Consider the following 26,265-nt stretch of genomic DNA (forward strand, 5'->3'; position numbering starts at 1 on the left):
CTTAATATTACTAATGTGTACATTCTGTAAGAAAACCATTGGCTTTTATTTCCTGAAAAATAATTTATAAGCCCTCCCCCTTGATTTCTGAAATTAATACAATAATAATATTTCAATAATTGTTTAAAAATTAATATCATCCTAAGAATGTGAAGAACATTTTTTTAAGGATTTATTTATTTGTGGAAGAGAGAGCAAGAGCACAGGAAGAACACAGGGAGAGGGAGAAGCAGGCTCCCTGCAGAACAGGGACCCTGGTGTGGGGCTTGATCCCAGACCCTGGGATCATGACTTGAACCAAGGTAGATGCTTAACCAACTTTATTGGTTTTTTTTTTTTTTAGATTTACTTTTTATTGAAATTGTTAATGTTACAGAGTTCTTGCACTGCCAAACCATGCCTGAGAATTCAAAGAAAGAAATGGTACAATGGACAGCCTCACCCACCCATCATACAGTATATTAAAACTTGATTCATGTGCATTTTTAGACTTCACAATCTTTTTAAAAAGTTATAACAAGAGTTGGAATTTTAAATCTTCTGCAGGTCTTCAGGAGCCACTCAGGCATCCAAGAAACATATTTTTGATGCAGACAAGAGAAAATTATTTTTCTGGGTTCTTTAAGTATAGTTGCTGATAGTCTGTTGGTACCATAGAAAGATCTCAGGTTATGTACTATGAACAGTTATTCAGAGTAATCAGGGTATATTCATCAAGGAATTTTTTACAGCATTAAATTGTGAATATTTTATAATAACATGGAAAATGCTTAGACTAAAATTAGCTTTTAAACCACTTAAGTGTGCTTAATATAGTATGTAAAAAAATTTTTATGTAAAATTTCTGAAAGGAAGTACATAAAAAATTTTAATACTGGTTACCTTTGGGTGGGAGGGCTATGGATGATTTTTTTTCATCCTGTTTTTCTTTACATCACAGAACTTTATAATAAGAATGCATTACTTTCATAGAAGAAAACTTTATTAAAAATTAGCCGATAATAATAAAGTCTGGAAGCCTTTTTTCTCCATTAAAAAAGGATAGGCTTATATAATACTAAATGCCATAATAGGCTTAGATAATACTAAATAATACTATAATAAATGCCACTCTACAAAAAAAAAAAGAAAGAAAGAAAGAAACAAGAAACTATACGCATTATGTGTTACTAGAATCTTTCTTTACCACTTCCAGTTTTCTGAGGCACAGTAAACCTCTCAATTCCAAGGATTAAGACAACATAAGTAATAGTGTGATTATTATTAGTGTCTTGATTCATGACGACTAGATTAATCAAAGGAGCTGAAAATTGTTATGTTTGTAAAGTGTATACTGGCTAATAATCAGAAGAAGACGTTTTAATTCTGAAACTGCATTAGCTGTCAAAATCATTTAACAAGCTGATAGGGCAAATAGCTTTTTATCTGTCTGGATCTCACTTTCCACTTCTATAATAATAGATTGTGAAAAGTGGTCTCTGTGCTTTTTTTCTAGTAGTAACATCCGGGTACTTGTACTTGGCTTTTGTTCCTACCTTTGCCATTCATAACCCAAAGCAAATTCCCTAATCTTATTGGGCTCATTTTGAAGGTGTTGAATGTGTTGGTTTGTAATAATCCTTCCAGCTTAGAAAGTAGGTCTTTATTCAGAGTACTAATTGTTGTGACTAGACCCTCAAGAGATTGGAATAAGAAAATTAAGCAAGCTCCTTTTCCAGTGTCAGAGTCTACAAGATCAATCCAAATGCTATAAAAGCCTCAGCCTCCTTATTTTGTCTAATATTATCAGAAGTCTTGGAGCTTTTGTATGTAGCTACTTATAGCCTCTCTTCTGGAAACAGGAAACTATAAATTTGAGTTGTTTTTCTAAGTAAGCTCAAGCCCTGGTGTTTCTTAGTTTTAAGCTCTGACTTGTGGGGATCTCTGCCATAGATCTTTAAGTGAAGACTTAGGTTAACTAACTAGTGTGGAGGATGACAGAGAACCTGGAAATTGCTTTACCAAAATTAGCTATATGAAACACTTTGTTTATATTTATTGCCCCCTACCACCATATGAAATATCTGCATTCAGTTAGTGGAGGAGTCTATCTTAAAAGGAAATAACACTTCTAGAAAAAAGAAAAAAAAGTCAAGGGTATTACACATTCTCAATGAGTAGGTATTATATTGAATTCTACCATTTAATGCCTGTGTGTCTTGGTGCAAGTTATTTAAACTCTGTGGTCACCAGAGCTTCAGATGTGTAATGAGACAATACTATCTGCTAACATTTCTTTACATTCCCTAACTTAGAAAAAGGACACAGAATGATAACTTGTGATAATTTCTGATAATCCTCTTTGGACTGTTCCAGGAAAGAAATTAGGCATGTGAAAAAATTCTGTAACCATAAAGTGCTATCCACATGTTCATTAGTTAGTATTTTCGGTAAACTCATTGCACAGAATGAGTACTGCTTATTCAAATATTTAAACTTAATAATAATAATTTAAATATTTAAAGCATCAGATTTGTGAAGTTTTAATTTGTGCAATATAATTCTCCTTTAACTTGTTATTAGGCATATTGCATTAATATATTTATTGGCATTGACTATCTTTGCTTTCCTGGAGTAGTGCCTATTTTGTCATAATTTATTTTTTAAACTTTTTAAACAAAAAGACTGTACATGTAGTCCTAAGAAAGGTGTATATACTTAAGCCTGAAATGTATTTAAGGCCATATCTTTACCTCTAAGTGCTGTACTTTGTTTCCAATATCACTGAAATTATATTGTGAGTTATCACAAAACATATATGTGCTCTTTAGTAGAAATGTCTTCAAAGTTGACATATTCCCCACTCCTTGTCTCTCTTTCTCTGTCTCTTAAATTTTGCAATTCATTTGTTGAAGAAACTGGGTCCTTTGTTTTCCTGAATTTCCCCCATTCAGAGTGTGGATTGCATCCTGTGGTGCCACTTAACATGTTTCTTAATTGTCTCTGTTTCCTATAAATTGATGGTTAAATCTAGAGACTTGATCAGATTTGGTGAGATATTTTCAGCAAGAATACTTCATAGGTAGTATGAATATAGCAGTCATGTATAGCATAGCATATGCTAGTATAGCAGTAATGTAATGATAAGTTACATTTATGTATGTATGTACATAATCCCTGTACCCAGTGTGGGGCTCAGATTTATGACTACAGGATCTAGAGGGGCATACCCTACCAACTGAGCCAGCCATGCGCCCCACAAGTTATCTTTTTTCATGTTAGCTGTCAATAATCATTGCTTAAATCTTTTTTTTTTTTTTTGGAAGATTTTATTTATTTATTTGACAGAGAGAGAGATCAAAAGTAGGCAGAGAAAAAAAAAAAAAGTAGGCAGAGAGGCAGGCAGAAAGAGAGGGGGAAGTAGGCTCCCTGCTGAGCCAAGGGCCTGTTGCAGGGCTCAGTCCCAGGACCCTGAGATCTTGACCTGAGCCAAAGACAAAGGCTTAACCCATTGAGCCACCCAGGTGCCCCGTCATTGCTTAAATCTTGATTAAGAGTTTGAAAATAATCATAATCCGTAAATATTCCTTTAATTTTAATTGAGATATTTCTGAAACAGCAAATTTCCCCAGTCAGCTACTTGTCTACCTAGGTAGAATTCATTCAGAAGAGGCAGGAAAAAGGTGTGATTCTTTTCCTTCATCAGTATTTATTTATTTATAAAGATAATCTTTTTTTTTTTTTTAGATTTTATTTATGTATTTTGGAGTGAATATGGACGGGGTGAGGGAGGTATAGACAGGGGAGGGAGATCATCTGAAGCAGACTCCCTGCTGAGTATGAAGCCTGATTTGGGGCTTGATCTCAGGACCCTGAGATCATGACCTGAGCCAAAACCACGAGTCAGATGCTTAACGGATTGAGCCTCCCAGGCGTCCCTTTTTATCAGTTCTTAAAAGTAACAGACTCTTCTTTAGCAGTACGTAGAGGTAAACAGTAAGGATCAGTTATTGTTTCAGCATCACTACAAATCATGGAATTAAACATATGCAGAATGCTTCAATTTATTGAGTAGTTCCATGATACCCATACTATCCTGATCTTGGCCAGTAAAAACCGTATCAGATTGATTCCTGTGCCCTTTTAAAATGATCCAGTGAACTCTGATTTCTTTCTCTCTGCTCTAATTAGATATTCCAGACTCATTGTAAAGACAGCCCTTGATATGACAGAGAATCAACCATTCTTACCTGATTGTGGTCCCTTTTTAGTGGTCAAAGGTATTTAGAGACCATCTGGGCCAGGGTTCTACTGGATCTGTCATTGTTTGTATAGGCCTTTTCAGTGGACACTAGGAAATACTTTTCCGAAAATGGAATGTTAATATATACTTGTGAGGTTTGACATTTGCCATTCTGATTAAAATGTGGTTTCTTAATTTTCACACAATTGACATTTGGACTTGGATGATCCCTTGTTGTTGGGCGGCTGTCTCGTACATTGCATTGTGTTTGGTATCATCACTGGTCTCTGCCCAGTAGATGCTGGTAGCACATTCTCCTGTCCAACCTTTAGTTGTGGTAACCAAAATTGTCCCCAGACATTATTCATAGTCCCCAGACATTGTTCATAGTTCTCCAGGATGGGGATGGGGCAGGATTGCCCCTTAGTTGCGAACCATCATATTAAAGAAATAATGTTTTGGAAACACTTAATAAGTAATTATAGTGAATCATGTTTTGGAGAATAAGATATTTCATAATTGTTTAGATCTGAGAAAAAAATTCAAAATAATGGAACAAACTGTTGAGAGCTTCATTATCTCATTTAATTCAAAATGCCCATTTTACTTCTGAAATGTTGGTAATTATGGATAGAACAGACTCTGAGTCACAAAGAATCGAGTTTATGTCCTGTCTCTGTCATTGTTTGATGGTTGGCCTCAAGTAGGTACTTTGTTTCTTTAACCTTCAGATTGCTGTGCTGTGAAATAGGAAAAATAATACTAAATTTCTTTGTTGCTTTGAGAATTAAATAAGATATAAGATGCCTAGAAGAATGCATGGTTCATTGTAGACCATGATTAGTAGCTTTCGTCATTATACATTTTTCAAGGGAAAGTAACTGAGGGAAAACTTGGAGGTAAATCTACAATCCCATGTACAAAACTAAAAGGCTTTTTTTCTATTTTAGAGTCCTGCCAAATATCACAAAACCTAGACATTATGAAGGAGAAAGAAAATAAAAGGTTTTTCAGCTTTTTTCAGCGCAGTAGGAAAAAGCGGGAACAGGTAAATATTTTCTTATGTAGTATTTTGTAAGATTCTTCTTGTCTCTTTTTAATTGCTTGTGCTTTTTATCTTGAAATGACCTACAGGTTTTGCCTTTTCATCCTTTACTAGACGGCAAGTGCCCCTGCAACTCCTCTAGTAAGTAAGCATCGCCCAACTTTTACAAGGTCCAATACCATATCCAAGCCATATACTTCAAGCACACTGCCTTCGGATGCCCCCAAGAAGAGGCGGGCTCCACTGCCTCCAATGCCAGGATCTCAGAGCGCCCCCCAGGACCTTGCTCACATCCAGGAGAGGCCAGCTTCTTGTGTAGTGAAGTCCTTGAGCATGGACGAAACAGAGAAGGTACGTGTATTGCACTTTGTGTTTTTAGGATGGGGCAGGAGACCATTCTATTTTTCCTCTTGTCCTTTTCCACATAGACTGCTAATAAGATTAGTAACAGACTCTAATATGTGATAAGATGAATGACTTGTGGCTGATAACACTGGCACTGGGAAGAGATTTCATATGCGTAGTTCTGTGATGCAGTAAAGAATCAATGTGTCAATTTTAAGTAGCTTTTATCTTCAAGCAAATAAATCACCCATAAACCTTAACGTCTTGGCTTATTAAGGCCCAACCAGAGGTCTTGGTTAATGCATTTATCGGGAATGCAAATACTCAATTTTAAACTTTTTTTTCCATAGCACCAAAGTCTTTATGTTGCATTCATGGGTTTCTAACTAGATGTATCTTCTTGATCTGACTCTGAGATGCTCACAGGGAAATCTGTGTGCCTTGTTGGTAGATAGACACTCCATAGTTAAAAAAAAAAAAAAAAAAAGCCTTTTTATGTAGACTATATTGCAGTTACTTTTATCTACTCTTATGCCCAAAGCAGTGTTCTGGGTACATCTTTCGTCCATACGGACTTACTGTTGCTTCTTTGTACTCCCACCTTTTCCTGGAGTGTGCTGTTTTGTGGAAATTCATTTGCCTATAGTGTATACATGCTTTGCTTTATTCATGTGGACTATAAATAAAGTTTTAAGTAAATGTGATTAAACAAGAGACACTATATTTTGTTGCTTATTATCAGACAAATGATTCAAGTAACTTTGAAAGCAAATTTTATTTTGAGATATTTGAGACACTGAGAAGTTTTCTTATATCTACTTGAAGGGTTTTATTTACCCTTGGAAGTTTAGTAAACTAAATGCATAAGTAAACTAACTCCTCCCAACCAACAGTAAACATTTCTGTGTTTTCTTAACTTCAAAAGTTTTTAATATAGTTTTTAGTTGTTATTTATAAACTATCATATATGCCTTTAAAAAGTAAATAGCAAGGCAGCTGGGTGGCTCAGCTCAGGTCATGATCCTGGAGTCTCAGGATTGAGCCCTGTGTCAGGCTCACTGCTCAGCAGAGTCCACTCCCTCTGCCTGCTCCATACCCCTCCAGACCCCCATCCCCTGCACTCATTGCTGTTTCTCTCGTTTGCTTGCTCTTGCACACACGCACTCTCAAAAAATAAAATCTTAAAAAGAAACCCCAAACACACACACACACACAACCCTGATAGAAATGAACACAACAACAACAAAAAAGCTTAAACTCAGTAGTTATTTGGAAAATAACTAATCATCTGCTAAGCTGTCGTCTTCTTCTTTTTTTTAAAGATTGTGTTTATTTTTTTGACAGACAGAGATCACAAGTAGGCAGAGAGGCAGGCAGAAAGAGAGGGAGGAAGCAGGCTCCCTGCTGAGCAGAGAGCCCGAGCCCAATGCGGGATTTGATCCCAGGACCCTGAGATCATGACCTGAGCCGAAGGCAGACACTTAACCCACTGAGCCACCCAGGCGCCCAGTCTTCTTATTTCTATTAAGATTTTTTTGTCTGATGTCCCTGGTATAAAATCTCACCTTAAAATTCAGGAGGATTTGTTATTTTTTCAAATGATAGAATCATTTGCTACAAAGTTTTTCAAAGTAACTGCTTGGTAGTTGGGTGAAGTGTTACAGAAGAGGTGATTCTTGGGTTCAGTATTAACATCTATGTGGAAGTACCTGAGGCAACAGGAAGCATGTTCAAAGAGGTGGGAATGTGAAGACTATGGCATGTCTGGGCATGAATGAGGAGAGATTGAAATTGAGTGAGATAAGCAGAGGCCAAGTCAGGGTCCCCAAAGACTTCATTTTGTGGCTGTAACTCCTTTACATTTCGTCATAGTAAGTCATTTAAAAGGCAGCACTTTCAGGGTTGTTTTAAGTTTTTAATTAGCGGGGCATCTGGGTGGCTCAGTCGTTAATCATCTGCCTTCAGCTCAGGTCATGATCCCAGGGTCCTGGGATCGAGTCTTCTGCATAGGGCTCCCTGCTCAGCGCTGAGCAGGGAGCCTGCTTCCCCCTCTCCCTCTCACCCTGCTTATATTCCCTCTCTCTCTGTCTCTCTGTTAAAGAAATAAATAAAATCTTAACTTATTTTTTAATTACCAAAGTCTTTTTTTTTTTTTTTTAAGATTTTTATTTATTTATTTGACAGAGATCACTAGGCAGAGAGGCAGGCAGAGAGGGGAGAAGCAGGCTTCCCGCTATGCAGAGAGCCTGATGTGGGGCTCGATCCCAGGACCCTGGGATCATGACCTGAGCTGAAGGCAGAGGCTTTAACCCTCTGGGCCCCCCAGGCCCCCCATGTCTTTTCTTTATGTAGAAATAAATCTTTGCTCCTGGTCACAAATCTTTATTCCAGATGACCTCATGCATTTAGTTTTGGTAAACTTCCTCTGTGTTTAGACCTGAAGAGGACGACATTGTCTGAGAAATAGTCTGCTTCTTAAAACTCTAGCCTGTGCTTCCAGGGGCCTCACCAAAAACCATTTCTTTTGTGCTCTATGACCAGTGGATGCTCCCATGTTAAGTAATCTTATTATTTTTTTATATGTTGCCTTTGGCAAACTGGACATCTTTATACAATTTTCTAATTATTTTTTCTTTTGATCTGGACATCTGGGTAGTTCTTTGATGTATTGTTAAGTAGGACCCAGAATAACTTGTTCCTCCCTAGAGAAGCTGAAAAACCATTTTTTAATTTATTCATTATAAAAATTCTTAACAATTAAGCCATGGTTTGGGGTGTGTGCATGCTCATGTGAACTCATGCCCCCCTAGGCATCCTTCAGCACTTATTTCCTTAAGTTCCTCACCATATTTGATGTGCAAAATCACCCCCTCGGTCTTGATTTTTCTTGGTTTTTCTCTCTTTCTTGGTCCTGATTCTCTTTATATTTCAGCTCTCTCTCTCTCTTTTTTTCCCTTGCCTCCACTTCCCTTTACTTGTCTCCTAAATCTGGAGGTACTGAATCCATGGTCCTAGCCTATAAGCACTCTACTCTTTCAGAGAAGACATGTTCTTTGTTGAGTTTTCAACTGTCGTGGTTTGAATAGTGTCCCTCCAGAAGATATGTCCAAGTCAAGGATCTTGAGGTAAGATCACTGCAGACTTTAGGCTGGGCCCAGACCCAAAGACTGGTGTTCTTGTAAGTGGGGAGACACATGCACAACGACAGAAAGGAGAAGGTCATGTGATGATACAGGCAGAGATTGCAGTCATGCCTCCATAGCCAAGGGATTCGAGGAGCCACCAGATGCTGGGAAGAGGCAAGGCAGGATTTTCCCCTTGTATTTTCAGAGAGCTATGGCCTTGCCAAAAGCTTGATTTCAGATTTCTGGCTTCCAGAACTGTGAAAGAATAAATTTCTGTTGTTTTGAGCCACTCGGTCATGCTAAGTTGTTACGACAGCCCTGGGAAACTGATGTCAGTTTTGTAATTCCAATCCCAGTGTTTTATTCCAGCCGCAGACTGAAGTCGGGGTTGCTTATTCCCTCATCACTACCTGGAAATTAGCATACTGAAAATCAGGCTCAGTTTTGTTCTCCCAGATTTCAAAGCTCGGGATCGCTTTGGTTGTGCTTTCTTTTTATTTTTGCATCCCGTTGGCGGGTCCTCTCTTCAGTCTCCCTTATCTTTCCTTGTCCGTTTCTTTCCTTCTGCTGAAGTCATGCATTAGAGAAATCCAGGGTGCAGAGTAAGGATAAGACCAGTACTTAACTTGTCTTCCCAATGCAGAAACTTTGATAACTGGCAGGTATGTTTGATGCATTGAAGGCCCTCTACAAACCGATCAAAATGGGGGAGGGGCAGTTATACCTCTGTTTCTTTCTTTGCAGCTTTGTCATGGTATAATTGAGAGAAAACTGTAAAATATTTAAAGTGTACATTGTGGTGATTTGAAACACGTATATATTGTGAAAGAATTTCTGCCATCTAGTTAATTAACACATCCATCACCTCACATATTTATCTTTTTTTTTTTGGAGAGAGAAAGAGAGCACACCCAAGCGTGTGCACGCAAGCCTGAGGGGGCTGGGGGACAGAGGGAGCAGGAGAGAGAGATCTTAAGCAGGCTCCACGCCCACCTTGGAGCCTGATGTGAGGCTGGATCTCATGATCTGGAGATCATGACCTGAGCTGAAGTCAAGTGCTGGTTGACTGAGCCACCCAAGAGCCCCTTTATTGCTTGTTTTATGTTTAAAATTTTAAAATGTCATTATTACTATAGACATTTTATGTTAAACAACTTAGTTTTGAATTTGACTCTTTAAAAAGGCTATGATTCTGATGATTGAAAGTAATAGCAGGCTGGGGGAAAAAGTATCTGGAAAAAAAATTATTTTCAAATCCCTGAGGAATTTTGGATAGATTATCCTGGAGATTTTTATTGTTCAGGAGTCAGAATAAACCACAAGGGTGCGCTGTTTAACAGACCTACAACAGTCTGATTTTCTACTTTTTTTCCCCTCCAAAGCATCATTTAATGAAGCAGAAAGAAAATACTGGAAATAGTTACATTATATTAGAAATAGCAAATGCTTATCTCTTGTGTGTGAAGTTTCAGAAAATAGAGCTAGATAAATAACAGTAATGTATGACAAAGTGATACCTAACTTATGCGGTTTTCTTCATTTTGCACTGTCCCTTCATGTTCGTATTCTCTTAAATAGTCATTGATATTCTGTTTGCTTTACACAGGCTTACGGTCAGTCTACCGGTAGCTTTCAAAAATTTTGTTCACCACACCTATTTTATGCTTTTTGGCTGTCAGTATTTAATGATTTGCCTCATTTCATAAGGCATTTCTCCATTCTGGTAAATTAAAGTATTGGATAGTGATTTTGAAGCTTAGCCTGAAACTCTTCACATAAAAGGCTGTTGGTTTTCTGAGCTAATTCTGGCAACTGATTGTGCAGTTTCTAAAGAGGAGTCCATAAAGATACCAGTCAGTAAACTGATTTATCCTAACCTGCTTTTTGGTACCGTTTTGCAACTGTGGATCAAAATTTTTTGATCCACCTAAGGAATACATTTTGAAGAACATGTAGTTTACTGTCACTGTTACTATATTGTTTTTTCATGTCTCTAAATTTCTACATTTTTCTACTCTTTTACATGTTAAGCCTTGTATCGTGCTCCTTATACTCCTTTACATTTCAAGCCTTGTATCCTGTTCCTTATAAGGGTGAATATGCTGTCCTCTATGGAAATCTTTATTTGCAGAAGACAGCTATCCAGTTAGAAATTTTCTGGCAGTTTTCCTCCCATCTTTTTGAGCAATATGATTCTGCCTAAAGATTTGAAATGCCATTTATGCAACAACATATGTAATGGCTGGCTCCTACTGTTGTTTACCTAAACCATATTCCCTGTATTACTGTATAAATGCATACAGTTATTTACAATAAGATTATGTGTATATAGTTATTTATGTAGATTGTCATTTATATCACACATGACAAAAGTCAGAAATGCAATGACATTGGCTTACATCAAAAATCACTTAGCATTCGGAGATTGACACTAAGTTCAGAAATCCAGTATCTGTACCATGTTCACTGACCAAGTTTCCACGAAGAACACATTTAATAAAATCTGTGGCCAAAGGATGTCCTAGGATTATTGACAAATGAACCTTTCTTTTTTTTTTTTAAATTTTATTTATTTGATACAGAGAGAGATCACAAGTAGGCAGAGAGGCAAGCAGAGAGAGAAGAGGAAGCAGGCTGCCCGCTGAGCAGAGAGCTTGATGCGGGGCTTGATCTCCAGGACCCTGAGATCATAACCTGAGCTGAAGGCAGAGGCTTAACCCACTGAGCCACCCAGGTGCCCCAACAAATGAACCTTTCATGAAGGCTGATTTTACATTTGAAGAAGAGGAGAAAGAGTTGGACACAAGTTGGGGATAATTTTGACCCACAGAATCTACAGAAGCTTTTGGAGAATTCTTTATTTTTGTACATTTGGTATGGTTTGGCTCTTGGAGTTATGTGTGTATGCAGCAGTAAAGCAGCTTTTCCTGGGCTACTAGAATGGAATCCCATTTTCTTTAGGATATTGGCTTCTGGCTGGAAACACAATAAGGAATTATCTTGAATATATATATATATATTTTAAAGATTATTTATTTATTTATTTGACAGACAGAGATCACAAATAGGCAGAGAGACAGGCAGAGAGAGAGGAAGGGAAGCAGGCTCCCTGTGGAGCAGAGAGCCCGATGCGAGGCTCAATCCCAGGATTCTGGGATCACGACCTGAGCCAAAGGCCGAGGCTTTAACCCACTGAGCCACCCAGGCCCGCCATATCTTGAACTTTTTATTTAGTCTCATTTTGCATCCTGGTGCAGACAAACACTCAGATGGCGAGAAATGGAAATACTTTGCCATTCAGTATTATGCAAATGAAATTTAATACTTAGAGTGTGTTCATTTTTTAACAGCTGATTTAATTGTTTTTAAGAAATATTTGACATTATTCATTTTTTACTCAGTGTTACCTTTTAATATTTATCATGGTTTATAAGCAGGTAAGATGATAGATTGTCATATGTTTATAAAATGTGCAAGAATCTATTTGGTCTTTGTTTCACTTAATGAGTTTTAACCCTAGATGTTTTATGCAGAGTCATTAAGGTGGTTGTAAAAAGAGCATGTATTTGTAATCTTTAAGAAATCTCTCTTTTTGGTTTTTTCCTCCAGGTTATCACACAACATTTGATTTTCCCCGCCACTTACATTTATCATATAGAAAGAAAACCACACACATAATTCTACAATTGCCTAGGAACAGTAGTTGCCATGGCATTTTTTGTTTGATATACGGGATACAGCTGTCTGTATTTCCAAAAATATGACTTGTTTCATTCAGTAGGGAAATGCACCAGTGCAGCATAACAGAATATTATCTGCTTTCCCCTTTTAAGGCTTTCCCATATATATAAAAATATATTTAGTGTTGGTAGTTTTAATCACATTTTCAAAGAGTCTTAATCACAAGAGCAAAATTAATGACCAATGTTTACAGAGCACTTACTAATATTTTGAGACCAGGGTACTAAGCACATTACTCATTTAGTGCTCTTGAAAATTCCTCTGAGCCATTACTTTTTAGGTTTCTGCCAGCTTTACCTCCGACCAAACGTAAGGAACTATGCTCATTATAAAGCTGTTAGACTTTAAAGAATAATACACTTCAAAGAATAACAGGTCATTAATGGAGTTAGTGTGGATTTTTCTCCCTTATCTACCAGTACACAAAAGTTGTGTCATTCTGAAGTACATACTGAATTAATAAAATATTTAAGATAATCAGTTTTAGGAATCTTCCTCTACAAGTTCCTATAGAATGAAGCTTACTTAGGCTTTCTACCGCTATGACATTTAGGACCTCATGGGCGAGAACATGCCTTTCTTTGGTAACCAGCATCTACCAGAGACCAGGGCAGAGAAAAGCAGGCCTCTTTCCTGGAGCCATGGGGATAAAACTATGGGGTCACTCGGGTAACACCTGCCATACAGCCTTGGCCCCTTTCCAAGATTAACTGAGTTGATCACTGTTTGTTCCCTTGGTTGCTGCTTTACTCTGGTGGGGGCCATAAGTCAGTTAATATATAGATGTTCCCTACTCTCCTGCCCTACCCCTGGACATTTTTTTGTTCTGATCACTGACTATGGAGAACCTTAATTACCACCGTAGTCTGTCTTTTTAACTTGATCCTGACCTCTGGTTTCTCCTGATTTATCTTCTCTTTTTTCATCTTAGATGTATTACTGAGTTAGGCTCTTATCTTTGGACATTTAAAAAATGTCATTAGTAAGGGATTATCACTAATAAGACTTGGTTTTATGATATCTCAAAGTATTATAGTGTTGATGAAATGAAAGCACAGGTTGCCTTAGGGAGAGAAATTTTAAAACCTTGCAAGAGTATATAACCCAGGTTGAACAATATGTGGGTTTTTTGTTTGTTTGCCTGTCTCTGACCTACATGGAGAAGGGCTGGAAAGGAAGTATACTATGGTAGAAGCAACCCTACTCTGGCTTGAGAGAGAGTCTTGAGTCTACCAATAGGTCTCTTGTCATAATTCTTCTCATTGCCTTCTTTGTCTTCTACCTTGAAGAACAAGCCATTGAACTTCTTTGTGGCTTAGGTTTCCCTCTGTACAATAAGATTTTGTAACTAAATTTCCAAAGGTCTCTTCCAACTCTAGTGTGGCCAAATTATTTTATCTTTCGTTATCTTTTAGAATTGGCCTTTAACAGATAAAAGTGCTTTGTTACGTGGATCTTTGTTTTGATCAGTATTAATCAGATATTGATGCCTAGTCCTAGTATTACTTCTCTGAGGATTTTTGAAACTCTAAAGTACAATAATGAAGTAAAACATGGATTAACTGGGGCGCCTGGGTGGCTCAGTGGGTTAAGCCTCTGCATTTGGCTCAGGTCATGATTTCAGGGTCCTGGGATCAAGCCCCTCATTAGGCTCTCTTCTCAGCAGGGAGCCTGCTGTCTCCTTTCTCTCTCTGCCTGCCTCTCTGCCTACTTGCTATCTCTGTCTGTCAAATAAATAAATAAAATCTTTAAAAAACAACAACAACATGGATTAACTGACATCTTTCTCCCTGAACCTCTGACTGTAACACAAAAGTGAACCCTGGTGCTTTGGACATCAATAAAATGAGGTAGAGGATACAGAGTTTGAGGAAGATATGCTCAAGTTAATGAATTTGTTAATTGGAGGATGCAGGTGATATCATTGACTAATAAGGAATTTGAATCTAGACCATTTTGAGAGAAATCTAGTAACAAGCTTGGCCACCAAGAATCCTCTGAAGGGATTATAATTTTATAATTTTTTTTAAAGATTTATTTATTTGACAGAGAGAAATCACAAGTAGACAGAGAGGCAGCCAGAGAGAGAGAGAGAGGGAAGCAAGCTCCCTGCTGAGCAGAGAGCTCGATGCGGGACCCGATCCCAGGACCCTGAGATCATGACCTGAGCCGAAGGCAGCGGCTTAATCCACTGGGCCACCCAGGCGCCCCAGGGATTATAATTTTAGTAACCAAAAAAGATACAAGTGGTGGTGGTATTTAGACACCTCTAAGTGAACCCAGCTCTAATCTCATTGCTTGCTGTCATAGAATTTATTTCAGCAAGTTGATAGGAACACCCTTAAAACTGGCATAATAGATGACTGCTTCCATAGTGTGGCTTTAAGAGCTCCAGGCCCTGATACTACTACCCTGTTTCTCTTTCCCCTATATACAGTAGTCTGGAATGGGACACATCACCTCTAGTTCCTGATAGGGGTTTTCTTCATCTACGTTGACCTAGACAGGCGAAGACTTTCAGTTCTGTCAATGAAGGATCTTTAAACAGGTTTATTGAAAGAACATGAAAGTAGGATATAGAAGTTCTAGATTTTAGGAGCACGTGCCATTTAAGGGAGGGGATGGGTGTGGAAGGAGATTCAGGGCAGCAATACAAACATCCCTAGCCTCACCAAAATAGCATTTTATTTTAAAGGCTTCATGAAGAGAGAAACTGGCATATATGCCTTCATTCAAGTAAAAAAATGCATGTGTGTGTATAACCAAGTATAGTGGATATGTATAAAAGGCTGGACACCAAAACTTCTGTGAGGTAACCTGTACTGGTTGGAGTTTACAAGGATTTTTTTCTTTTTTCCCCTCATCATTGTATGTATTGTTTGTATCTTATAGGAGATTTTTGCCAATTTTATGATCAAATCAATAGTAAAACTGAATTCATTGTGATTAAAAAAAACTTGCCGGTACAACTTTGCTTATTTTGCAAATTCATTATAATACTTCATACTTCTATATTACATTTACTTTATTATAATTATATGTTTTGAAGTTTAAGAAAACTGACCTGTTGTTCAACTTGTAAACTTATTTTAGAAAGAATTCTTCCATCAGGAATTAAGAATTCAGACCTGGGGTGTCTGGGTGGCTTAGTTGGTTAAGTGTCTGCCATTGGCACAAGTCATGGTCCCGGGGTCAAGCCCTGCTTCCGGTTCCCTGCTTCTCTCTCTCCCCCTCTGGTGCAGCCCTGTGCTTGTGTTCTCTTGTGCGCTCTCTCTCTCAAATAAATAAATAAAATCTTAAAAAAAAAAAAAAGAGAGTTAAGAGTTCAGACTTGACCTTTCGTTAGTTAGGTAACAGGTCATGCATAAGGATATGATTCATAGTAAATTAAATAGTATGTTGTAAGATTTATAGAGAATATTCAGGTTGGAGAAGGATAATGTGATTCTGGCATTTAAGGAAAAAAGGTGAGTTTTAAGAGTTTCAAGGGGTGGCCTAGGTTTTCTCCTCTAACCCATTCCTCTCCACGTGTAGAAATCATAAATGGAAATAAAACCCCAAAGCTTCTAACAGAAACATTTAACAATGTCCTTGAAGCTGGGCTACCGTATTTCTGTCCTTTGAGTCAAATTTTTTTCTTATTTTTCTATTTGTAGTTTTTCCTTTACTCTTTTCTACAGAATCTATTGATTTCAGTGACCCACTTCGTATAATTCAACAGTGATTAATAAGTGATCTAATAACTTGTACAGAGCTAGGACTCAGTAAATCTACTGAATGCCATTCAATTCCATTTTCTTCATCTAAATTTAGTTCCATTTTGAACCAGTAAATCCTGATCTGGGTGTGAATTCTGAGGGATTAAGTATCTGGCATGGTTTTCAACTTGACCTTGCCACTTTCGCTAGTGTTCTCTTCTCTGTGCAGTATTTTCCTTTTCACAGACTGTAAAGCTCAGTGATGTGCATTTCTGTTAAGGGTGCAGTTTTTGCTAATGGCAGGCAGACTTAGTGACTCTAACTAAAGTAAATAATTGAACATCTCTAATCATTAACCAAAATGTTTTACCCTAGTAAGTAGAAACTTCCCTGTGTTCTTATTTTGTAAACGCTTTGGACTTAAATCTAGTTTAATCTCAACTTCTTTTTAAAAATTTCAGCCATAATTTGGCCAAAGGAAATGTATTTTGGTGCTGGAAGCTAAAAACCACTCTAAATAGTTTTTCAACTTTAATTCTTTACATTAAATTTATGAAATATTCAAATTTACATATTATACAAAAATTCATATACCCATCCCCAAGATTTAGCAAATTAGTGTGAAGTATTGTGCTTTTATTAAATTCCCTTGGGGAGGATAGAGCTGCCTGAGGTAACCAAGGAGGAGTTTTTACACACAGTGAATTTACACACAATGAATCTGGCTTCTGAAGTGGACTAAACACCAGTTCCTGAACACTGGGCGCTGTGTTGGGGTCTTAAGGTTGATTATTATGGAGATGGACTCTAACAGGACTCTTAACCACCATCACTGAGGACAAAGTATAGTCTTCGAATAAGTACCTCCTTTTATCCATACTTTTCAATCTATGTAGGAACTATCATTTGCTTATTTTATTTACAGATCATGTTCACGTACTTAAAAGTAGATGAGCTGCATGTAACATCAGCTAATGTTTACGAAGCAGGTTCTGTATACTAAGCATTGTGCTGAGTTTTCACACATGCCATTTCTCATAAGCATCCGGACCCTTCTGAGGTGTAGGTGCTCTTACTTTCCTCACCTTATAGATGAGGAGCTGAACGCTACAGAGACACTAGATGGCCATGCTCCCAAGTTCAAGCCCTGGCAAAGCCCAAACAAAGCTCATTTGTTTGGTAAGCATTACACTAGGCCGCCTTCCAACTTGCAAACCCTCTAGAAGCCTCTCTCCAGTTAGACACAAACTCACCTTCAAAAATACCCAGTAGCTCAAGCCTGACTAATGCAGGGGTAGGGCGGTTAGGAGACTATTAGGCGCACACTCCTGAAGGGCACAGGAAAACTAGGGCTTAAGCATGCAGCTTGGTTAGACACTGATGGCCTTGCTCGCCTATTTTCTTTCTTTTTTTAAAATTTTTTTTAGCCTTTCATTTGTTTTTAATGTTTCAAGTTTTTATTTAAATTCTAATTCACATATAATGTAGTATTAGTTTCAGGAGCAGAATTTAGTGATTCACCACCTACATATAACACCCAGTGTTCAACACAGCAAATGCCTTCCCTAATCCCTATCCCCCATTTAGCCCATCCCCCACCCACCTCCCTCCAGCAACCCTCAGTTTGTTCTCTGTAGTCTCTCAGGGAGCCTGGCTGGCTCAGTCGCTTAAGTGTCTGCCTTTGGCTCAGGTCATGATCCCAGGATTGGCTCAGGTATGATCTCGGGGTCTTGGGATCAAGCACTGTGTCAGGCTCTCTGTTTCTCCCTCTCCCTCTGCCCCTACCTACCCCACTCCCTGCTTGTGCTCTATCAAATAAATAACATCTTTTTTTTTAAAAAGTCTTTTTTGCCTCCCTCTCTTTTTTCTTTCCCCTGTGTTCATCTATTCTTTTTCTTCACTTCTACATATGAGTGAGATCATATGGTATTTGTCTTTCTCTGACTGACTTATTTTGCTTAGCTGAATACCCTCTAGCTCCATCCACATCATTGCAAATGGCAAAATTCCATTCTTTTTTATGGCTGAGTAATTTAATTCCATTATACACACACACACACACACACACACGTACACATACATATGTATATATATACACACATACATATGTATATATATACACACACACACACACATACATATGCGCACACACACACACACACACACACATGGACACACACCACATCTTCTTTATCCATCTCTCAGTTGATGGACACTTGGGCTTTTAACATGATTTGGCTTTGTTGACAATGCTATTGACATCAGGGTGCATGTGCCCCTTTGAGTTGGTATTTTTGTATCCTTTGGGTATATATCTAGTAGTGCAATTCCTGGGTCGTAGGGTAGCTCTGTTTGTAACTTTTTGAGGACCATCCATACTGTTTCCCAGAGTGGCTGCACCAGCTTGCATTCCCATCAACAGCGTAAGAACATTCCCCTTCCTCTGCATCCTTGCCAACGTCAGTTTCCCGTGTTGTTGACTTTAGCCATTCTGACCCATCTTATTGTAGTTTTCGTTTGCATTTCCTTGATGATGAGTGATGCTGAGCATCTTTTCATGTGTCTGTTGGCCATCTGTATGCCTTCTTTGGAGAAATGTCTATTCATATCTTCTTCCCATTTCTTTTTTCAAAGATTTTGTTTAATTATTTGTCAGAGATATATATATATAGAGAGAGAGAGAGAGAAAGCATGAGCAGGGAGAGGGGCAGAGGGAGAAGCAGGCTCCCCACTGAACATGGAGACTGTTGCAGGGCTCAATCCCAGAACCCTGGATTCATGACCCGAACCAAAGGCAGACACTTAACTGATCCACCCAGGCGTTCCTTTGCCCATTTCTTAACTGCATTATTTGTTTTTTTGGGTGTTGAGCTTGATAAGTTCTACATAGATTTTGGATACTAACCCTTTATCAGATATGTCATTTGTAAATATCTTCTCCCATTCTGTAGGTTACCTTTTGGTTTTGTTGTTTGTTTCCTTTGCTGTGCAGAAGGCTTTTATCTTGATGAAGTCCATATAGTTCATTTTTGCTTTTCTTTCCATAGCATTTTGTATGGGAACTCATGATGTGTTTACTTAAGCAGCTGTGGTGGTTTAGTGAATCTGCTTTCTAGAAGTTGTCCTTCTTGGGTTAGAAGTGCTCTATTCTTGTATGCTGGCTGCATATACTGCACCCACATTCCTCAGTATACACCACTTTTCTTGGTTACGGTCTATTTAGGAACACCTAGAACTTCTAACTCGAATGCTTCTTTTCCTGTTGGCTTTTACTCAAGAAAAGACTGTTTGCAGTAGATATAGAACATCCCTTTCTCTCTCCCTCCTTTTTTTTTTTTTTTTAAAGATCTTATTTATTGGACACAGAGGGGGAGAGAGAAAGGAGAGGGAGCACAAAAAGTAGAGGGAGAAGCAAAGGGAGGGGGAGAAGCAGGCTCCTCACTGAGCAGGGAGCCCGATGAGGGGTTTGATCCCAGGACCCTGGGATCACGACCTGAGCCGAAGGCCGAGGCTTAACCGACTGAGCCACCCAGGCGCCCTAGGACATCCCTTTCTCATGGTCCAGGGTCTCCTCTACTTTGGTCTTAATAGTGATGTTTTATTTTAATACAAAATAACTCCCAAGTCTGATTTATATTTACCTTACCTTTCCTTCTTAGCTGATTATCTAAACTGATCTTTCGTATTCCCTGAAAACTTCTGCCCTTTGCCTATCCTACATAAGTTGTTAAATTTACATTTTTGTCATAAACGTAGTAAGTCTTAACCATTAACTATAGCATGGAGTCTAGTTATGACAGGTTACTTGCATCTTTCTGGTACCACTCAGTGACAGTCATGCTGTCTTAACATTTTCCTTCCTGGTCTCTGTGGTTCCATTGCAGCTCTCTAGTGTATGTCCATTTGTTTTCATGTTATACCTGCACAACAGGGTCAAGGGAATTAAATTCTGTAGGATAAAGTTATAAAAGATGTCCTCCTTCAAAAAGTTCATGTCTTTGCTCTGCTTTTCCCTCAGCTGCCTTCATAAATGCTATTGAAAATGTTTTAGTAAAACTAAAGTCTGTATATTTTGACAAATTTTAAATTCTTTATCCATAGAAATATAAATATCCTGTACAAAAATAAAAGTTTGCTTATTTTAAGACCTCTGGGGACATAAGTGAAATATGTGAGTCTGTTTTTATTTTGCCTTTGAGTTATGGATAGGTTCATATAAACTTTGGAGTCTGCCATATAAATCCCACCCTTCTAGTTTCTATACAGTATGTTTTATTATGACCAAAATTTAAGAGCTCTAACTCGTAGAAAGATACTGTCATTTGAAAAATTCATGACTAATTCAAGTCATGACTGCTTTTATCAGGTAATAGAAAAGGCGAATAAATGATGGTGATTGGGAATCTGGCTCAAAGAGGAACACAGGTTTGCATCCTAAACCTCATGAAAGCAATCAGTCTAAGCACGGGAAACAAGTTTTAAATTCTGTAGGATAAATTCTGTAGGATATAGGAGGAAAATCAAATGCTGCCCCAAATTTGTGCATTCAGCAGTTACTTATTGATCACTAACTATGTTCTTACCAGTAAAGTAGGTCTGTGAGAGAAAGGAGTTGTGCCTTGATAGGGCTTTATAGAGTAAATTCACCTGAGAAATAAAATGACATATTCTACAGCTTTTGATAGTTACATCATCATTTTGAAAAGTGAAGTGTTGCATTATTTAAGAAGAATTTTTCACCTTTTTCCTAATGACTTCTCAACTTGTTAATTTTATAAGATAGCAAATGAAAGTTTCCAAGCACAGGGATAGATCATTAATCAATAAGAAGAAAACTTTATATTCTACTCAAAAGGATATTTAAATGCTACTCATCCAGCTGTATGTTATAGTGCATTTCTTCTCAGCCCTTTATTGCCAAGAGTCCTTCTTCTGATTGTTTCAAAAGTCCAAATGGCAATTAAGGATCTGTGTCCACATCCACTCTGGAGGGGGACAGGGGTAGAGGGAGGGCCCTTAGGTTTAATCAGAATTGGCTGTAGGGACTGAATCAATCTGGGTTTGGGTGGCAGGTTTTAAGTCTTTCCTTGCTGGATTAGGTCTGGGTATATTAAGTGGAGATCAGATAAGGGTCCAGGATGGAGGCACAAGTTTGGAATTAATTGGCATATGAATAATACATAAATCCAAGGGAATAAAGGAGATTACCAACCTAGTGAACATAGATACTGAAGAGAGTGTTCCCAAGGACGGACATGAGAAGGAACCCTAAAAGAAAATGGAGCATTGAGATCTGTGCAGAGTAGGGATGTGGTAACCTGGAAGTAAGAAAAAGAGAATTGTGAGAGGGTGGCCTATTCTGTCGAGTGCTATAGACAGATCAAATAAATGAGTTCTAAAAATTAACCACTAGTTTCGTGGTGGTGGTGATCATTGATGACTTTGATAGGAATAATTTTACTGGATCAAAAGTTGGGAAATATCTGGTTGGAAGTGTTCATGTGGGGGATGAGAAGTTGGAGACCAAAAAAAAAACTATGAACAACTCTTGGAAGCAGGTCAGTCATAAAGAGAAAGAGTGAGACGACGTGGCAGTGCGCCAGGGGGTGGCAGGTGGCGCTGAGGCAGGCCTGTCTTCAGGTCCATGGACAGTCACATGCCAGGCGTGTGAGCGCTGGCTCTGGAGAGAGCCGGTGACCTCAAGTGACCTTGCCGTGGGTAGACATAAATTTTTGAGATGTTTGTCATTAATACATTAGTACTAAAAAGGAAAGATTAATCGAGCCAGCTGTTTTAACGTACAGACATTCTTCCCTTTCTGCCTCTTGCTCTACATCCATATTTTCTCCCTATTTTTCTCTGAAAGCTAGTTTTTCACTCTTATGCTTATGGGTCCTCCACATGATAATTGGTTATTCGTATGCCATTCTTCCATCCTGGCCTAAGATTTTTGAGAAGGACCCTATTTTATTTTGCTGTGTTTCCATCTCCTAGCTCAGCTCCTGGCACACGGCAGATGCTCCCTAAATGTGTTTTGAAGGAATGACTCTTATGTTGCATCTCGGCATATGAAGTAGTCGATGTAAAGGTCAGGATCTTCCCGGAGTTCGCTATTCATTTCTAAACAGAGATCGTGTCTGGTCGTTTTGTTTCCCAGAGCCCGTGTGGAACAGGCATCGTGAGGACCGGCTCTCTGCAGCTCAGCAGCACATCTGCCGGCAGTTCATCTTTGAAGAGGACAAAGCGAAAAGCACCTTCCCCACCCTCCAAAGTACCCCTGCATCAAAGTGATGACAACAGTCCCATCACTGGTAACGTGTCTTTTCCCATTAACATTACGTGTTACATTAGGTCTTATTTCAGACAGACAGTCAAGTGATAGAGGTTATAAATCAGGTCTTCTTACTAAAAGATGATACTTACACTAAGGCTTTTTAATTAATTTTAATAATATTTCGATAGCCCCTGATTATTCTCACTTAACTACCTTTTAAAAATCCGCAACATAAAAAAAAAAAAAAAAATTGCCTGGCTCCCTGACCCTCAGATTGAGTGTGTGGTCATCTGTGAATCTCTTCAGGACACTCTCGTTCCAGGATTGACTCCCTGTAGGAAGGGGGAGCTAAGTCGATTTTAGTTGCTTCAAAGCTGGATGGTGAAATGGCTTCTAACAAAGTTAGGGCTATCTCTTCCCAAATTACATACACATGAATTAAGCTACTAAGGGATTACTATATCTGTGACTTGTTTGTAAGGTGTGCTGCTTCTGTCTCCCAGTCTTGCAGGCAGGATGCGCAGTTCCTTCGGACGGTGTTTTGGAAGCAAACTCTCCTGATGGGCTGCCCAGCCCAGGTAGGACACCTTTACTCCACATCACGTAGTTCCTGGAAAAAGACATTTCAAGGTCGTTGAGGAATGAATCTAGTTATAATTCTCTGTCTGTGAAAGAGACACAGATGCTTTGACTCTTCTTTCGCAAATTTTACATTCTGAAACGAAAAAATTTCCACCCTGGGTTGAGTATGAAACTGACAGGACTCAAAATTTTAGTTTTGTGATAGTACCGAAAGAACTTTCCTTATGCCAAGTCCGGTTACTAACATGTGTCATTCCTCCCAAGAGGAATGACACATGTTAGTTAGGAATGTACCTTAGTGTGTTCAGAAGAAACTTTGACCAGTGTGTAAGGTACCATTGTTTACACAACTATCGTAGGTATGAATCTGATGTACATAGTGTCCTAGTTAAAAATTTGTTATCTTGAAGTATTTCCTATTATATGGTGTCATTTTGGATTCTTTAAATAAATAAAATGCCAGTAAAAATTAACTTAATACTGTCTCCCTATGTTTTAATAGTAGCTATTATAAGAATAAATATGGTAAAATTTCTTAATTCTTAGACTTAACGTTAGCTATAAATGAATATGAAAGACTGTCTAACCAAAAATAGAATATTACTCTGTCAGTACTTTAGCATGGGTATAATTTTATAGATATGAAAATTGCTCAATAGAACCCTATCTAGTCTTTATAATTAATGTTCATAAGCACAGGAGAAACTCAGGAGCACCCAAATGCTCCTAAATCTTTTAATACTTGGGTGATTTTTAGGAATTTGAGATTCTGACCCATCTTATATAAGAATTCTCCTGTCCTCTGTGATTAAGAACATTATTCTTATATAACTAGTCATGACTTTTATTTCTTAAGTCTTACCCAGAATAATATCAATGATACCTCAGGTTTCTGGACCTCCAGCACCTTTGAAAATACTATTTCATGCTATAGTCTCTTCATTTGCTGTATTTGCAAAATTTATTTGCGAAAGATAATGGTCTTTAATATTTTGTCTGTCTGCCTTTTGTAATGCATTTTGCATGACTTGACTTTCTGGAAAAGCTCAAAACATGTTTAAATTTGCTGTTTAGAAATCCTTTGTCAATTGAATTAATGTTAAACCAAGTACTATAAGATCTTTCAACTTTGAAATGTACATGTTAGCATAATACATCATGTCAGTTAACCATAATCCTGGTATATTTTTCATGTTCAAAATCTTAAAAGATCCCAACCATCTATATATATTTGCCAACCTCATTAAAAAACCTAAAGTAATATTTGTATTTATGTTCAAATGTTGAAGTTGTTCTCAAATAAAACTTCACAGTAAAAAAAAAAAATTCCTTTTTTTCCACAAAGGAATTTTATTTATATAATATCAAACCATATAAGTGAAATGAGAAGATTCAGAAGTATTAGAAAGGAGGTGTGAATGCTATTCAGACTTTGCTTGGTATCTATTCCCCCCACCTCACCCCCGTTAGCTCTTCTCGTTTAACACATGGATAATTGTGAGCTAATAGATCTGATTTATTCGAAATGCTTCTTTTTCTCTGCTTGCCTTAACTCTGTTGACTAAGTGCCATTTCCACAGATTTTACTTCTTTGGCAGACTCCTCCCTTGGCCCCGGGCTCCCCAGTCACGAACACTGCACTGTGCCCAGACTGCTGGATGAACCCTCTCTCTCTGAATGCCCTGGAACGCCTGAGGCGGCCGTAACATCTCTGACATGTAGGTGGCTGGGCCTTTCCTACCTGGTGCTTGGTTTAATGCAGATTAAGATTATCACCAGGTCAGCATTTCATTACTTGGCTACCCTTTGTGTAAAAAGGTCTCAAAGAAATATTAGTTTCCTCCTTTCACTCAAAAATTCTCTTATAGGTTTGGAGGTTTTGATGTTTTCCCTAACCAGATGAATATGACAAGGCCTAAGATGAATAAAGCAAGTGGTTCTGGAGGATTTCAGCTTTTCTTCTATTAGGCTTTCTGCTTTTTTTGGCAAAACTCTGAACTCTGTATTTTCAGTGTTCAATTTTATGAATATTAAAGAATATATATATTATATATATAATTTTTTTCTTTCTTTTGTTATCTAGTCCTGGCTTACTTTCTGAAGTATTGCTTTTGATTGGGATTTTTCTATTAAATTATTGGAATTATTTTGTTACCAGATGGCAAAAATTTATAGTTAGGTAATACTTGCATTTCATTATAAATAATTTTATTCAATTTTTTATTAACTCAAAATGAGTCCTTATTTAAAATTATTTAAAATTAATGTCACATACTGTTTATAGTAATGCAAAATTGTGCAGCCAGTTTGGAAAATAGTTTGATAATTTTTTTTTTAAAGATTTTATTTATTTGACAGAGATGAACAATGAGAGAGGGAACACAAGCAGGAGTCGGGGAGGGAGAAGTAGGCGCCCTGTGGAACAGGGAGCCCACTGTGGGGTTCGATCCCAGGACCCTGGGATCATCACTTGAGCCAAAGGCAGATGTTTAACAACTGAGCCACCCAGGCACCACGACAAATTTTTTTTTTTTTTAAATATGTATTTTTTTTTTTTTTTTAAGATTTTCTGTATTTATTTGACAGAGAGAAATCACAAGTAGATGGAGAGGCAGGCCGAGAGAGAGAGGGAAGCAGGCTCCCTGCTGAGCAGAGAGCCCGATGCGGGACTCGATCCCAGGACCCTGAGATCATGACCTGAGCCGAAGGCAGCAGCTTAACCCACTGAACCACCCAGGCGCCCCACAAATTTTTAAAAATAAAATTTAAGCATTCATTTTTCTGTATAGCCCAGCAGTCCCACTCCTAGGGATTTTCCAAGAAAAAATGAAAACCTCTGTGCACACAAAAACTTAACATGTAAATTATTTTAGGATTTTTATTCATAATTGCCCCAAGTGGGAAGCAACCCAATGTCCCTAAACTGAGGAACGGATGAACTATGGTCAGTCTGTACATTGGAATGCTACCACCTACCCATCCAAAGGAATGAATACTACATGCGGTGACATGGCTGAATCTCCAAAGCCTTGAGTTAAATGGGGAAGCCAGTTGTAAATGGCTAGATGTTGAATGATTTCATTCATATGACATTCTTGCAAGGGTGAAACTATAGAGAAAAGAGTAAGCAGGGTCTAGACTTAGGGGGAAGGGAGGATCACCAGAGGACCTGGGGTTTTTGGAGATCGATGGACTTGTTCTATATCTTGATTTTGATTGTAATAATTAAACTT

The 26,265-nt window shown here is 38.0% G+C and overlaps 1 protein-coding gene across 22 annotated transcripts in view; it reads left to right on the plus strand.

Moving 5' to 3' along the window:
- Positions 1-26,265, plus strand: part of COBLL1 (cordon-bleu WH2 repeat protein like 1) — a 167,502-nt gene that overhangs the window by 122,506 nt on the left and 18,731 nt on the right. For 13 of the 22 annotated variants that reach the window (XM_082691217.1, XM_082691221.1, XM_082691235.1 and 10 more), the window contains 5 exons: positions 5,173-5,270; positions 5,382-5,618; positions 22,334-22,487; positions 22,954-23,028; positions 24,613-24,750. In XM_082691217.1, the coding sequence (XP_082547343.1) occupies positions 5,173-5,270; positions 5,382-5,618; positions 22,334-22,487; positions 22,954-23,028; positions 24,613-24,750 (702 nt within the window). The remainder of the gene's footprint in view (positions 1-5,172; positions 5,271-5,381; positions 5,619-22,333; positions 22,488-22,953; positions 23,029-24,612; positions 24,751-26,265) is intronic. The other 9 variants (XM_082691218.1, XM_082691225.1, XM_082691223.1 and 6 more) reach the window with 1 other exon arrangement.

The sequence above is a fragment of the Mustela nivalis genome, assembly GCF_964662115.1.
Source record: "Mustela nivalis genome assembly, chromosome: 11".
Lineage (NCBI taxonomy): Eukaryota > Metazoa > Chordata > Mammalia > Carnivora > Mustelidae > Mustela > Mustela nivalis.